The sequence below is a fragment of the Taudactylus pleione genome, unplaced genomic scaffold (genome assembly GCF_031769625.1).
Source record: "Taudactylus pleione unplaced genomic scaffold, aTauple2 ptg000121l, whole genome shotgun sequence".
NCBI lineage: Eukaryota > Metazoa > Chordata > Amphibia > Anura > Myobatrachidae > Taudactylus > Taudactylus pleione.
Genome location: NW_028284523.1, coordinates 10,706,810 through 10,720,660, shown reverse-complemented (window position 1 = coordinate 10,720,660; position 13,851 = coordinate 10,706,810). Strand labels below are relative to the sequence as shown.

Genomic DNA, 13,851 nt, shown 5'->3' with positions numbered 1-13,851 from the left:
ATTTAATGTAAGGGGAAGAAGAGGTGTGGCCAATGCTTGTCATCTGGATTCTATTAAAAGACAAGGGAGGAGATGCACTAAGCTTTTGGAGAGTGATAAAGCACCAACCAATCAGCCCCAAACTGTCAAACACAGCCTGCAGACTGACAGGAGCTGATTGGCTTTATCACTCTCAACTTTATCACTCTCCAAGGCTTTAGTGCATCTCCCCCCATACATTTAGTGCAAACAATCCTTGAAGTATTTTCAGCATATTTCTACCCCATTAAACGCACAATAAGACTGAGGAGGTGACGCAGGGAAGCCAAGTGGCCGATGGTTTCCCTCTGCACATGTGATGTGTCCGAGCGGCACTGTGCATGCGTCCTGAAGATTACCGTAACGAAACGCCGATTGAAATTGCACACAGATCCATGATATTACTTTTCTATACTCCCATTCAGCAGCGGCTCCTGCCCTCTTACCTGAGGGGGGGCTGCCGCTGCTTCTGGTCCTGGCGCCTGCACAATGAACGTCAAGCACCAGGACTTGTGCATGAGCGGTGGTATGCCCGCGCATGCGTATAACATTAGACCAGCTTCTCTGGGCTGCATTGGTAGGGCTACCCGAAAGGCAGAGCAGTGACTTCCACTGGAAGCCGCTCTCTGCTTATGGCAGCCCGGAATAGCAGTCCCAGAGGGAGGAGACACCTTCCTCTAGGGCTGCCTGTCCTGTGCATGACTGGCAGGTGGTGCTTCCAATAGGAAGCCACTTCCAGTCACAGTGTAGCCAGTGCAGTCACAGACTGCACTGGCTCACTGAAGTGGAGGATTTTACTGGGTGTAGCCTCACAACCCCTAGGTAAAATCCGCCACTGCTCCCATTGGCAGTTTCGCACCGCAGCTGGTGGGTGCCTCAATAGGATGCCCAGCAACCACCGCATTACAATAAAGGTGCAGTAGTGGCTGTGACATAAGATACAGCTGCCACTGCAACTATGTCCACCTCTGAATCACCCTCTGAATGCCAGGCTGCACCTCAGTCATTGAACGGTTGGAATTTCTAACAACTTGCATGTTCTTTTTTAGCAGTGTTAATTTTTTGTAATGTTTAACAAGTGAAGTTGAGTTCCACCAGAAATAGACCTTATTGTGTAAGTAGCATAAGCTCAGCTCATGTGAGGATTAGTGCATCATCAAGCAAGAAGCCACTGATTTTATACCTATCACTGCAACCATCATCATTAGTATCGGCACTTGCACCACCCCCATACTAGGTGCAAGAGATCCATCAGAAACCGCTTCCCTTTACAGTGGCTCCGTATCAGAATCATATGGAGCTTTTAGATTAGGGGTGTGTACAGGCCACTTTTCGTGTTTTTGTTTTGGATCTGGATCTTTCTTCGTGTTTTGGATCTGGATTGGTTTTGCCAAAACCACCCTTCCGTGTTTTGGGTTCTGGGTTTTGTGTTTTGGATCTGTATTTTTTTTAAAAAAAGCAAAAAAACAGCTAAAATCATAGAATTTGTGGGTTTTTCTGCTCCTATGCTATTATTAACCTCAATAACATTCATTTCTACTTCAGGGTCCATAGGGGTCCACAGGGTGACCTTGAGGTATAGCTCGATCCTGGATCCTCGGGCACCACGGAGTTAAAGCTTTTAGCTGCTCCCAGGATGCAGTTGGGTCCAACCTCCCCTATACCCCGCCCCCGAGCCACAGGCACCTCAGTTTAAGATGGTGCCCGGCCAGAGTCGGGTCACCCTGCGGGGGGGGGGGGGCTGCAGGAGCAGCCCCCTAAAGCTTTTTATTTAACTTAGTTTAATTTCCTTTTTTTACTATGAGTTTTTCTCTAGAGCAGCAGCGGTGGGCTGTCTGTACAGACGCCCATGCTGCCGCTCCTTCTCCCTGCTGGCGCCGCGACGCCAGCACTGAACTGGGGATCGCGGCGGGGGAAGCCAGAGTCTGTACTAGCCGGACTCTGGCTTCCCCCGGGACTGCTGCCGGAGACGCCGGGGAGATCAAGGTAAGCCGCGCACCGCTGATTAGCGGCGGTGCACGGGTTCCTTTTAAAAATGCAGTCCCATGCCCCCGGTTCTAGGGGACAGACCGGGGGCGCTAGCGGTGGCGGCGGGCCCCCCCTCCAGCGGAGGCATACCCTGCCAGACCACTAGACCACCAGGGTTAATATCGCGGCAAGCGGGATGCCGGCAACCCGGGGGTTAAATATGCTAGCCAGGGGAGGAAGCCTTCCCTGTCTAGCGGCTCCTCCCCTCAGCTCAGCGCGCCTTTCAGCACGGAGTCTGGCATTGCTGAGCTGCAGTTACTCGGCCACTCCTCCTCTGAGGTCTCCAGTGGCCATTTTCTTCAAGTGGCAGCGCAGATCTTCAGGGAGCACACGGACCGGTCCCCCTGTGTACCTCTCCCCCAACAAGGACAGTGTACACAGCACTATAGCCCTCCCAGACACTGAATCTGGGAGGTTGATTGTAGTGGAAAGGTGCAGTGAGTATATCTTCCTGCATGGTATGTGACTTTTGCTAGTGCTGCCTGTCTGTGTCTTTTTTCTACTTACTGTCAGCCTATACCTATCCCTTTCCTTCTCCTACAAGCCCTACAGGTGTGCGGGGGAAGGGCGTTTCTACTGACCTCACTTATATAGATCACGTATTTGTGAGTGTCCGTCACATACAGTTGTGTGCTACACGGTGCCATATTGTGGGCTGTTGTCCAATTCTTCTGATTGAGGATGAGGCACCCGCTCCTAAGTCGAGGTATCCTAGTTTTAAAAAAGCTAAGGTTTCTTCTGCAGCGTTCCCCTTGTCTGATCAGTTGACTGATCACATGGCGGTGGCCTGGCAGACGCCCAGTAAGCGATTCCTGCCACAGAAACGCTTGGCGTCCAATTATCCATTCCCGGAAGCGCATTGTAAGAAATGGGAAACTCCGCCTGCAGTCGATTCACATGTAACACGCCTCATCAGGAGTGCTACTTTGCCATTGCCGTCTATATCCTCGCTGAAGGATCCTACGGACAGGAATGTGGAGACTTGTCTAAAGTCTATTTATTCCCTCTCAGGGGCTGTAGCCCGGCCGTCCATGGCAATCTCCTGGGTGGCCAAGGCCATTGAGGGGTGGGCCAACGCCTTGGAGGACACGTTTACGGATGAAGCTCCGGACGTCCAGAGGGCGTTGTTAGGACAGATGAGAGATGCCGCCTCCTACATTGGAGAAGCATCTTTGGATGCTAGCCTGTTGACCTCTAGGGTTTCGGCAGCAGCAGTGTCTGCTCGTAGATCCTTGTGGTTGCGGTCTTGGAGAGCAGACGCGGATTCAAAGAAAGGCTTGGAGGCCTTACCTTTTAATGGAGAATTACTATTTGGTCCGGACCTGGACAAAATAGTAGATACCCTGGCAAAATCCAAGTCAGCCTTCCTCCCAGTCCGCACCCAAGACCGCCTCAAAGCCAAAGAAGCAAGCTTGGAGTGCTAGGCGCCCTTCTTCCAAGCAAGAAGATAAGCCTTCTGCGTGATGGGACGGGCCTCCCTCTGGGGGACCCCAGAGTGGGAGGCCGACTTCTTCAAATCGCCCAGTGCTGCCACAATACCACCACGGATGCCTGGGTGTGAGAAGTGGTCTCCCAGGGGTACGCCCTGTCTTTTCGGCACAGGCCGCCTCGCCAGTTTTTTTTGCACAAGTCCTTCTCAGGACAAAACCAAGGCCTTGCAGGTTCAGGAAGCCATAGAGGCCTTGCTGACGGCGGGGGTCATTATACCCGTACCACAGTCTCAATGTGGGAGGGGGTATTACTCTATGCTGTTTCTGGTGCAGAAACCCAATGGCTCTCATTGCCCCATCCTCAATTTGAAGTCCCTGAACAGGTTTCTCAGGGTTCCAAAATTCAGGATGGAAACTTTGCATTCCATCATTCTGGCCATGGAACTGGGGGATTATATGGTCTCCCTGGATATCCAGGACGCCTACCTCCATGTGCCTATAGCAACATCGCACCAACGGTTTCTGCGGTTTGCTATTCTTCACAACCCCTACCAATTCAGGGTTCTACCCTTTGGTCTCTCCACGGCACCAAGGGTATTTACCAAGGTGATGGCGGTCATGGCGGCTCACCTTCGGAGCCAGGGGATACAGTTGCTACCGTATCTAGACGACCTCCTCTTGCTGGCGAGCTCCCCGGAGGTACTGATCCAGCATCTCCACCTGACGGTCGCTTGTCTACAGGCGCATGGCTGGTTGATCAACTGGAAGAAGTCCTCCCTCATCCCATCACAGTGGATGGTTCATTTGGGGGCCCTGCTGGACTCTCGTCAGCAACGGATTTTTCTGACTCCAGAGAAGGTCTCCTCCTTACAGCTGCGGATTCACGGCTGTCTGAGCAGTGGCAGAGTGTCTGTGCACTCAGCAATGAGAGTTTTGGGGTCCATGGTGTCAGCAATCGACATGGTGGAGTTTGCCCAGTTCCATTCCAGGCCCCTGCAGGGGCTGATTCTTTCGGAATGGAACGGATTGCCACACAGGATCCGCTCTCAGATGCTGGTGTTGTCCTCGGAGGTGCGTCTGTCCCTAGCCTGGTGGCTGCAGACAGCTCATCTCCTAGAGGGGCGCCCCTTTTGGATCCCGGAATGGGTTCTGCTCACGACAGATGCCAGTCTCCGGGGTTGGGGGTCGGTGACAGGCTCCTTGTCACTTCAGGGTCGTTGGTCGGCGGAGGAAGCGATTCTTCCCATCAACATCCTGGAACTGAGGGCAGTATACAGAGCCCTGCAGTCGTCCGGCACTGCTCTTCACGGAAGGGCTGTTCAGGTGCAGTCAGACAACGCCACCACGGTGGCGTACATCAATCACCAGGGAGGGACTCGCAGTCAAGCTGCGATGTCGGAGGTGTCCCGCATCCTGGCTTGGGTGGAGCGCTATCTTCCAGCTCTCTCGGCAGTTTTCATCCCAGGAGTCCTCAATTGGGAGGCAGACTTCCTCAGCCGTTACGACATGCATCCCGGGGAATGGTCGCTTCATCCAGAGGTATTCCAACTGCTCGTGGACAAGTGGGGGCTGCCAGAGCTGGACCTGATGGCGTCCCATCACAATCACAAGCTGTCCGTGTACGGGTCAAGGACAAGGGACGCAGGCGCAAGTCTGATAGACGTGCTGTCGGTGAGATGGCTGTTTCAACTGGCTTACTTGTTCCCTCTGATATCTCTGCTGCCTCGGGTCCTGCGCAAGTTCAAACAGGACGGAGGCACACTGATCCTGGTGGCTCCAGCGTGGCCCAGAAGGCCGCGATACTCCGATCTGCGGAGCTTGTCCATCGACGCTCTGTACCTCCTACCTCAACGGCGGGACCTGTTGTCTCAGGGGCCCTGTCTTCACCCGGATCTGGGTCGACTATCTTTGACGGCGTGGCTCTTGAGACAGCCGTCCTGAGGTCTCGGGGCTTTTCTAGCTCCGTTATTACCACCAAGCTGAGGGCGCGCAAGCCTGCTTCCGCGAGGATCTATCACAGAGTGTGGCACACTTACTTTCAGTGGTGCGAGGCCAGAAAATATGATCCCCAGGTGTTCTGGGTTTCGCGTATTCTGGCTTTCCTTCAGTCGGGATTGGATTTAGGATTACGTCTTTCCTCACTGAAGGTGCACGTGTCTGCTCTGTCGGTGTGGTTCCAGTGCAGGATCGCTGCTATGCCGGACATACACACCTTTTTCCAGGGAGTTTTAAGAATCCAGCCTCCCTTTGTGCCACCTGTGGCCCCGTGGTATTTGGCGGTGGTTCTTCGGACCTTACAGGGTCCGCCTTTTGAGCCCTTGGAGTCAGTGGAGCTCAAGTGGCTAACTTTTAAGACTGTTTTCCTCTTGGCAATTGCTTCTGCCAGGAGAGTTTCAGATTTGGGGGCGCTTTCTTGTTGTCCCCCTTTTCTGATTTTTCATTAGGAGAGAGCGGTGCTTCGCACTCGTCCTGATTTCCTGCCTAAGGTGGTTTCCAGGTTCCACATTAATCAGGAAATTGTTGTACCAGCCTTTCAGTCGCCTGATCTTTCGGCTGGGGAGACTTCCTTAGACGTTGTCCGTGCTCTCCAGGTTTATGTGGACCAGACTAGTTCTGTGAGGAAGTCGGATTCTTTGTTTATCCTCTTTGGTTTTCACAAGAGGGGTTGGCCTGCCAACAAACAGACTCTAGCCCGTTGGCTTCGTTCTGTTATTATTGAGGCTTATATGCAGGAGGGTTTACCTGTTCCAGCCTCTGTTAAGGCTCATTCCACTCGGTCTGTGGGCCCTTCTTGGGCTGCTAGCCGTGGCGCCTCTGCTGTTCAGCTATGTAAGGCGGCCACCTGGTCTTCCATTCAAACCTTTTTGAGGTTCTATGCGTTTGACACCTTTGCCTCTCAGGATGCATCCTTTGGGCGCCGGGTTCTCCTATCAGCACAGGAGCGTCCCCGCCCTTAGTTGGACTGCTTTGGGACATCCCCAAGGTCACCCTGTGGACCCCTATGGACCCTGAAGTAGAAAACAAGAGATATGGTAAGAACTTACCTTTGTTATCTCTGTTTCTACGAAGTCCATAGGGTCCACAGGGCACCCGGCCTGACGCACCTGGCTTCTTATGGGCTCTGTGACTGGTCACTGGTTTTCCGTCTCCCTTTTCTGTGAGTATGGTTCTTGTGTGTTCCAGTCTTCCTTCTCTCTGTTTCGTCTCCTCCTCCGGCCTGGGCTGCTTACCAACTGAGGTGCCCGTGGCTCGGGGGCAGGGTATAGGGGAGGTTGGACCCAAGTGCATCCAGGGAGCAGCTAAAAGCTTTAACTCCGTGGTGCCCGAGGATCCAGGATCCAGCTATACCCCAAGGTCACCCTGTGGACCCTATGGACTTCGTAGAAACAGAGATAACAAAGGTAAGTTCTTACCATATCTCATGTTTTTCACTCATTTCCAGTCTATTCTGAAGACCTCACACCTCACAATAGTGTTTTATGTCCAAAAGGTTGCACCGAGGTAGCTGGATGACTATGCTAAGCGACACGAGTGGGTGGCACAAACAGTATACACACACAAGCATCTAGGCCCATCTAGGAGTGACACTGCAGTGGCGGACAGGATGGCAGTTTGAAAAACTAGGCCCCAAACAGTACATAATGCAAAGAAAAAAAAAAGGTGCAAGATGGAATTGTCCTTGCCAGGGCCGAAACTAGGATATCTGTCACCCGGTGCAAGGCAGCAATTTTGTGCCCCCCTCCCTTCCCGTACCTGGATTTTTGTCCTTGCTCCTCCATAAGGCAGTGCATTACTCAGACGTCCCTGGTATAGTGACTTACATTATTCCATACACCATAATGCCCATTACACATTATGCCACACACTGTAATGCCTATTACCAAAGTGCCACTTACATATTTGCCCGACACCATTTTATGCCCCACAGTAATGCTTCTAATTACTTTAAAATTACCTGCTCGTTGCCATGGGGTTTCATGCTTGTTGTCAGGGGATTTATGCTCATTGCCAGGGGGTTTCATGCTTGTTGTCAGGGGTTCCATGCTCATTGCCATGGGGTTCCATGCTCGTTGCCATGGGGTTCCATGGTCGTTGCCATGGGGGTTTATGCTCAGCCAGGGGGGTTTATGCTCGTTGCCAGGGGGGTTTGAAGGGAGAAGATGCAGCTCTCAGCATCCTCTCCCTGCAGCGCCAGCGTTCCCGGCACTTCTGGGAACGCTGTGTGCATTGCGCTCTGCTAACAGACACTAGAGGTCCAGTAGGACCTCTAGCATTAGTCTCCTCTTCGGCGGCGGCCATTTTCAGATGGCAGAGTCTGCTTTTTCACCCCCCCCGCAATCCCCTCCCGGTGCACGTGCACCTCTAGCCCCCCCCTAGTTGTGGCCCTGTCCTTGCTAGTGCTGTATAAACAACTCATGCACACTTTAATAAACCAATCATTTCAGCGCCAGGGTCTGCCACACGGCTGTGACTGAAATGATTGGTTCGTTTGGGCCCCCACAAAACAAGCAGGCAATTAATCTGTCCCTGCAGAAACTGGCTCTATGGAGGCAAGATGTCGTCCTCATCCTCCTCATCCTCCTCATCCACCGATTCTTCACCCTCTTCAGTGTTGTGTACATCCTCATCCTCACAGAGTATTAATTCGTCCCCGCTGGAATCCATCACCACAGGTCCCTCTGTACGTTCTGGAGGCTAGTCTCCCTGGAAGAGTTGATAATTCATTTTTATGAACATCATCTTCTCCACATTTTGTAGAAGCAACCTCCTACGCCTTTCGCTGACTAGGTTCCCGGCTGCACTAAACACTCTTTCGGAGTGCACACTGGAGGGTGGGCAACTCAGGTAAAATAGAGCCAGTTTGTACAGGGGCCTCCAAATTGCCTCTTTTTCCTGCCAGTACAGGTACGGACTGTCTGACATGCCTACTTGGATGCTGTCACCAATGTAATCCTCCACCATTCTGTCAGTGGTGACAGTATCATATGCAGTGACAGTAGACATGTCAGAAATTGTTGGCACGTCCTTCAGTCCGGACCAGATGTCCAAACCGGCCTTTGACTTATGACACAGGCGCGTGCTTGGCGCTACTTTTGTTGATGCACGTGTGGCTACAGCGCACACAATTCACAAACACAGAAAAAAATATTTTTTTATTTGTTTGGAGTGCACTTTGGGGGTTACAGCACCCTTTAACGGAGAAGCCAGCCGGCCCTTGATTTATGACACAGGCGCACGCTTGGCGTTACTTGCTGCACATGCAGCTACTGCACACACAATTCACAAACACAGAAAAAAAAATTTTTTTTTTGGAGTGCACTTTGGGAGAGCACCCCTGATGGACAGATCACCTCCTGGACAACACTACACCACTCCTTTAGGACTACAGCCTTTATTGGACACTGCACAACACAGCCAGCCCCTATACACTTTGGTGTGGACACAGCCCCTATGGACAACTGACTGCACAACACAGCCCAGCCAGCCCCTATGACAGCAGCACAACATAGCCCAGCCAGCCCCTATGGACAGCAGCAGCACAACACAGCCCAGCCAGCCCCTATGGACTGAGTGGTCTCAGCCCCTATGGACAATAGCAGCACAACACAGCCCAGCCAGCCCTAGCTCCCACCCTCCCTCTTCACTGTCCACAGTCGGAGTGAGAAATGGCACCGACACGGGGACCTTTTATAGAATCCAAAACCAACGAGATCCGGAAGGCGGGATGAAGACATTTTGCCTCAATTTCAGTTCAGAGTCAGGCAGGAAAACCTGAGCCGGACTCTGTTCCCGGCTCGGATTGGGGGGGTTCGGATTTCAGAAATCCGAACCCGCTCATCACTATTTTAGATACATGTCTATGACCATGACACTCCCAAAAGTCTGGGCAGTTGCGAGCATTTGCATTGTTGCTTCCCAATTGCCACCCCAATACACCCAATTTCACTGCAAGATATATCCGGCCAACTTCCTTCCGAATCAGATATGTAAAAATGCATAAATTTGCCTCTGGGCATGCCCTGTATGCTAAAAGTCACCATTTGCTTCTGTGCACAGAGGGCCTGATTCAGTACGGATCACAACTGTGATGCCAATAGCGATTACACATGCAGTCTCACTGCGAAGATATACTAATCCCCTGTGATCGCTATGCTATCGCAGCACAACATAAGGATGGCCCACCTTACCTCACACATCCGTAATACTTAGACTGCAAAACCATCGGTGACATAGAGTACAATCGCAGCCTCATGCACACTTGGACAAGCTCTGACCCTACTCAGTAATTGCTAACCTTGTTGCACACAGTGAGTACACAAGCTGCATATGGCATTGCAGTAGCACACACAGGAGGGGGGGGGTTTCTGAGTACCCCGAAACGCCCCCTGACAGATGAGACAAGCGCGTACCATATTATAAAGCCCAGTCCCCAAACTGCAAAATGCCGTGATTCATGGGTCAATAGGGAGGAGGCGGAGCCAATATAATGCAATTCCATTTGAATTGCGTCATTTGGTCCCGCCGCCTCCCAATTGACCTGTGAATCGCAGTGTAATATATATATGTGTGTGTGTGTGTGTGTGTGTGTGTGTGTGTGTGTGTGTGACATATGTATGTGTGTGCATATCTATATGCATTTGTATATATATAATATATGCTTGTGTGTGTATACTGTATGTATATGTGTATGGATGTGTGTAAATAGAACCCCCCCGCACCCCTTAAATATCCTGCATTTGCCCCTGCATCGCAGTGGCTAATTTATGCACACCCCTGCAATGGCGTTCAACTGGCACGCAGGCATTTTGCCGACCACCCCCCCCCAAATGGTTCTTCCTGTCAATTACTCTGCAATGGGTCTGCATAGTCACAGTGGAGTGTTCACGCACACACTGCGATGCATGCGCAGAATGTAGCAATTGTCCGATTGCGTTTGTAATCGCAGTTGCTATCCTAGCTCAATCAGGCCCAGAGACTGTAAGACTCAGAATCTACCCCAAAGTGTGCTCTGGTAAGGACTGGTGCATACAAACATAGACTAGATCCCTGTGCAGGTACAAGGAAAAATAAGTTATACAACAATTGTTTGGCAAGAATAGTTAGATGCAAACCATATTCTGTTCAGGCGTTTACCAGAATAGTCAAAGGTCACAAACTGTGGTCAGGGTGGGCAGCAAACAAGGATAAAACAACAAGCTGCTGTCAAAACTGGTGGCAGAGAAGGAATAACCAAAACAAGAAGAGTATATGGTGGACTGCAGGCATGAGTTATCAAAATGAGAGGGTCAAACAACAAGGAAGCCTAAAGTGGATACATCATATAATGCCTAAGGGGAGAGGAAGTGGAGAAGCAATCGGCTTCTATCTATATTTTATCTAGTACATACATCATAAAATGATCGGTGTAATCTGATTGGTTGCTATGGGTAATTTCTCCATTCGTTCACTTTAAAAGGTTTGATACATCTCCCACTGAGGGGCCTATTCATCATCACTTAATTTTTACAAAAGTATGTGAATATGTTAATTTTCACCTGCTTTTGTAAAAAATTAAGTGTCAGGGCCATTCATCAAGTTCCGAAAAAATCATTTTTTCCAGAACTTGATTGTGTTACTGAACCCCATCCTAAAATGGCGTCCATCCCTGAAAATTTTCACAGGCTGCTCCTCAGGGGAAGGGGGGGGGAAGGTTTGTGGCCGGATGGGACATCTGAGGACGTGGGGAGAGGAGGTGAAGCACAACGGGGGATTAGAGAGTGGGGGAGAGACTTGCAGCTGTGAGGTAATCCTTGTGGATACCTCAGCTGCAGGGGAAAAGTATCATTTTTCCGAAAAGCAACTCCGAAAAAAGAGCAGCTTTTCGGAGGTGATACTTTTGTTAGGCAGGCAGGATGAATGCCTCCAAAACATTTTTTAAACTCGAAGAGAGTTTCAAATATAATTATCACTAGTGATTTTTATGTCATGATGAATAGGAAGTTAATTAATGTTGTGGTAACTAACTAGGGTAAACAGTGGAAACAATCTGAGAAGAAATGTAAAGCCTTAATCTGACAATTTTTCTTTCTCAGCCTCTGTTCATAACCTCGCTACTGTTTCTGAGGTTTCTGAGAATTGTCCCTGAACTTGACCCTATTTTTCACTATTGACCAATTGCACAATATAATTCCTGTTCTTCTGCCTGTGAGTTGCAGATCTTAAAATGTTTTTTTTTGTTGAAGTTGATATTACTTAGAGATATATTGTAAATGTTATGAATTATGATGATGGGGATTGCAATGTTCTTGGATCCACCAAAACTGTGTTACATGTGTCATGCTTAGATGCCCCTGCTTAGCAATAAAGTGTTCCTAGAAACTGTTTTGAAGTATTGACAACTAAGATGAAGGAACTAAGGAATGAGACCTAACATGCTTTTTTCTTGTTAATATTTAGGTTATCAAAGGCAAAGTAAGCATCCAAGTTGGTGATGTCAATGATAATGCTCCAACATTCCACGGCCAGCCATACACAGTGCGAATTGCAGAGGTATGTATGTAACTACATTAGATCACTTATTATTATCAATGGCTCAGCTTGCTATTAATTAGACATACTATGTTGTGTTCTGTAATGAATGATTTACATTGACGCTGCTGCTAGCTTAATGCAAGCGTAAATGTACCTTAATTGTGAAGTTTTACATTGTTCAATATTATTTTAAAGAGAGCGTTAATGTTGCCACATAACATAACTCAGAAAATGTGTTTACACATCAGGCAATTGCAGGCTAAGTGAGTATAATGGCAAAACATGGTGCCAATATACAGTGTCCATATTAACCAATTAGCTGTAAGATTTGTTTGGTCCAGCACAAAAGTTAAAGTGATGAAAGCAAGCATTTTAGTTTTATGGTTTACAACAATCCAAAGTGTTTTTTTCAAATGTAAGTTGATCATCAAAATCAGGGATGTGAGGTGAATGGATGGGAGACACTGGCTAGTATCAGAGCCAGATTTACACACACATATATTATTAACCTTCCCCACTTGTACAGATCTCCCCCCCACCACACACACACACACACATACAGATCCCCTCACACACACACACATATTCCCTGTAGCAGAAATCCCGTCACACATATTTCTCACTAGCACAGAAGATCCTCCTATAGCACAAAAGATTTCCCCCACACACACAGATCTCTTCCTAGCAACGGACCCTCTTCACCTTTTTTTCCTCTGCCTGCATATGCCAAGTTTTTTCCCTCCTCAGTGCTGCTGATGAGCTCTGATGCCTGAGTACTTCCTGGACTGGTCACCTGATTGTCAGAGTTGTTCTTCAGAGCTCAAGGCACAACCCTTCACAGTGAGGCATGCCTCCATTAGCTCTTTTTTTCTGTGTTTTATTGGCTGCTTCATGGCCCAGCCCACAGCTCCAGTCAGTGTCTGAGGTGAGGCTGAGGCTGAGCTCTTACTACCTCATCTCTCGTCTCTTCCTGTATTTCCAGGGAGTGCTGCAATTTTGGTGAGTTTTGACTATAAGAATAATCAGATTAATACAAAGAAGATATTTATAAGTTATAAATATCTTCTTTGTATTATTATAATACTTTATTATCAAAACTCTGCAGTCTGACAGGGAGTGTGACAGGGGAGGCTCTGCCTATCATGACTGCACATCCCTGATCAAAATTACATAAAATGTGTTTATTTCTAGTTTACCACTTTAAGATATCTTTGCCATCAACATAGATCTTTTATATAAGCATTTTCAGTTTTCGTGTTCTGTACAAGTGAAAAGGATATAAAATGTATCCACAACTCTTATGAGATTACTAGTGTATAGCTGCAACCTTAATTTTAACTGTAGTTTTCATTTGGAAGCAAAATAACTGGAACAGGGCAACTGTACAGATCTCATCATTGACCCAGCTTGCCAGGATCTAATCACTTAGCTGCTTCTGCCAATTTATTTGCAGTTATTTCTACTTTGTTCAGCATGGATCACACAAGCGTGTTTCCTAAACAGACTGTCGCTGTGTGCTATCCTGCTGCATGATGCTCTGTTTGTGGGACATGTCATTATTCTTCAGTAAATACATTTCTCACCATGGGCTTACATGATAGGAATATCAGTTTTAGTAATCGTTTGCTGGAATGAATACAGAGTCTTCCTCGCTGCTTATTATTTGCTATATTTCTCAATGCAAATGTACTGAAAGAATATTCTTGATGGTGCATGTTCTGGATAGTACAATATGTTGATGTGATCCATATAATCCTATTTATTACCAATAAGCTTTAAAGGCCCTTATACACAGAACGAAATTGCTAATGACCCGACGCATCGGAACGATAAATCAGCAATATTGTTCCGTGTGTATGCACTA

The 13,851-nt window shown here is 48.7% G+C and overlaps 1 protein-coding gene across 1 annotated transcript in view; it reads left to right on the top strand.

Moving 5' to 3' along the window:
• Window positions 1-13,851, top strand: part of CDH23 (cadherin related 23) — a 1,221,584-nt gene that overhangs the window by 296,364 nt on the left and 911,369 nt on the right. Inside the window, exon 6 of the mRNA XM_088472189.1 lies at window positions 11,913-12,005. Within this exon, the coding sequence (XP_088328315.1) occupies window positions 11,913-12,005 (93 nt within the window). The remainder of the gene's footprint in view (window positions 1-11,912; window positions 12,006-13,851) is intronic.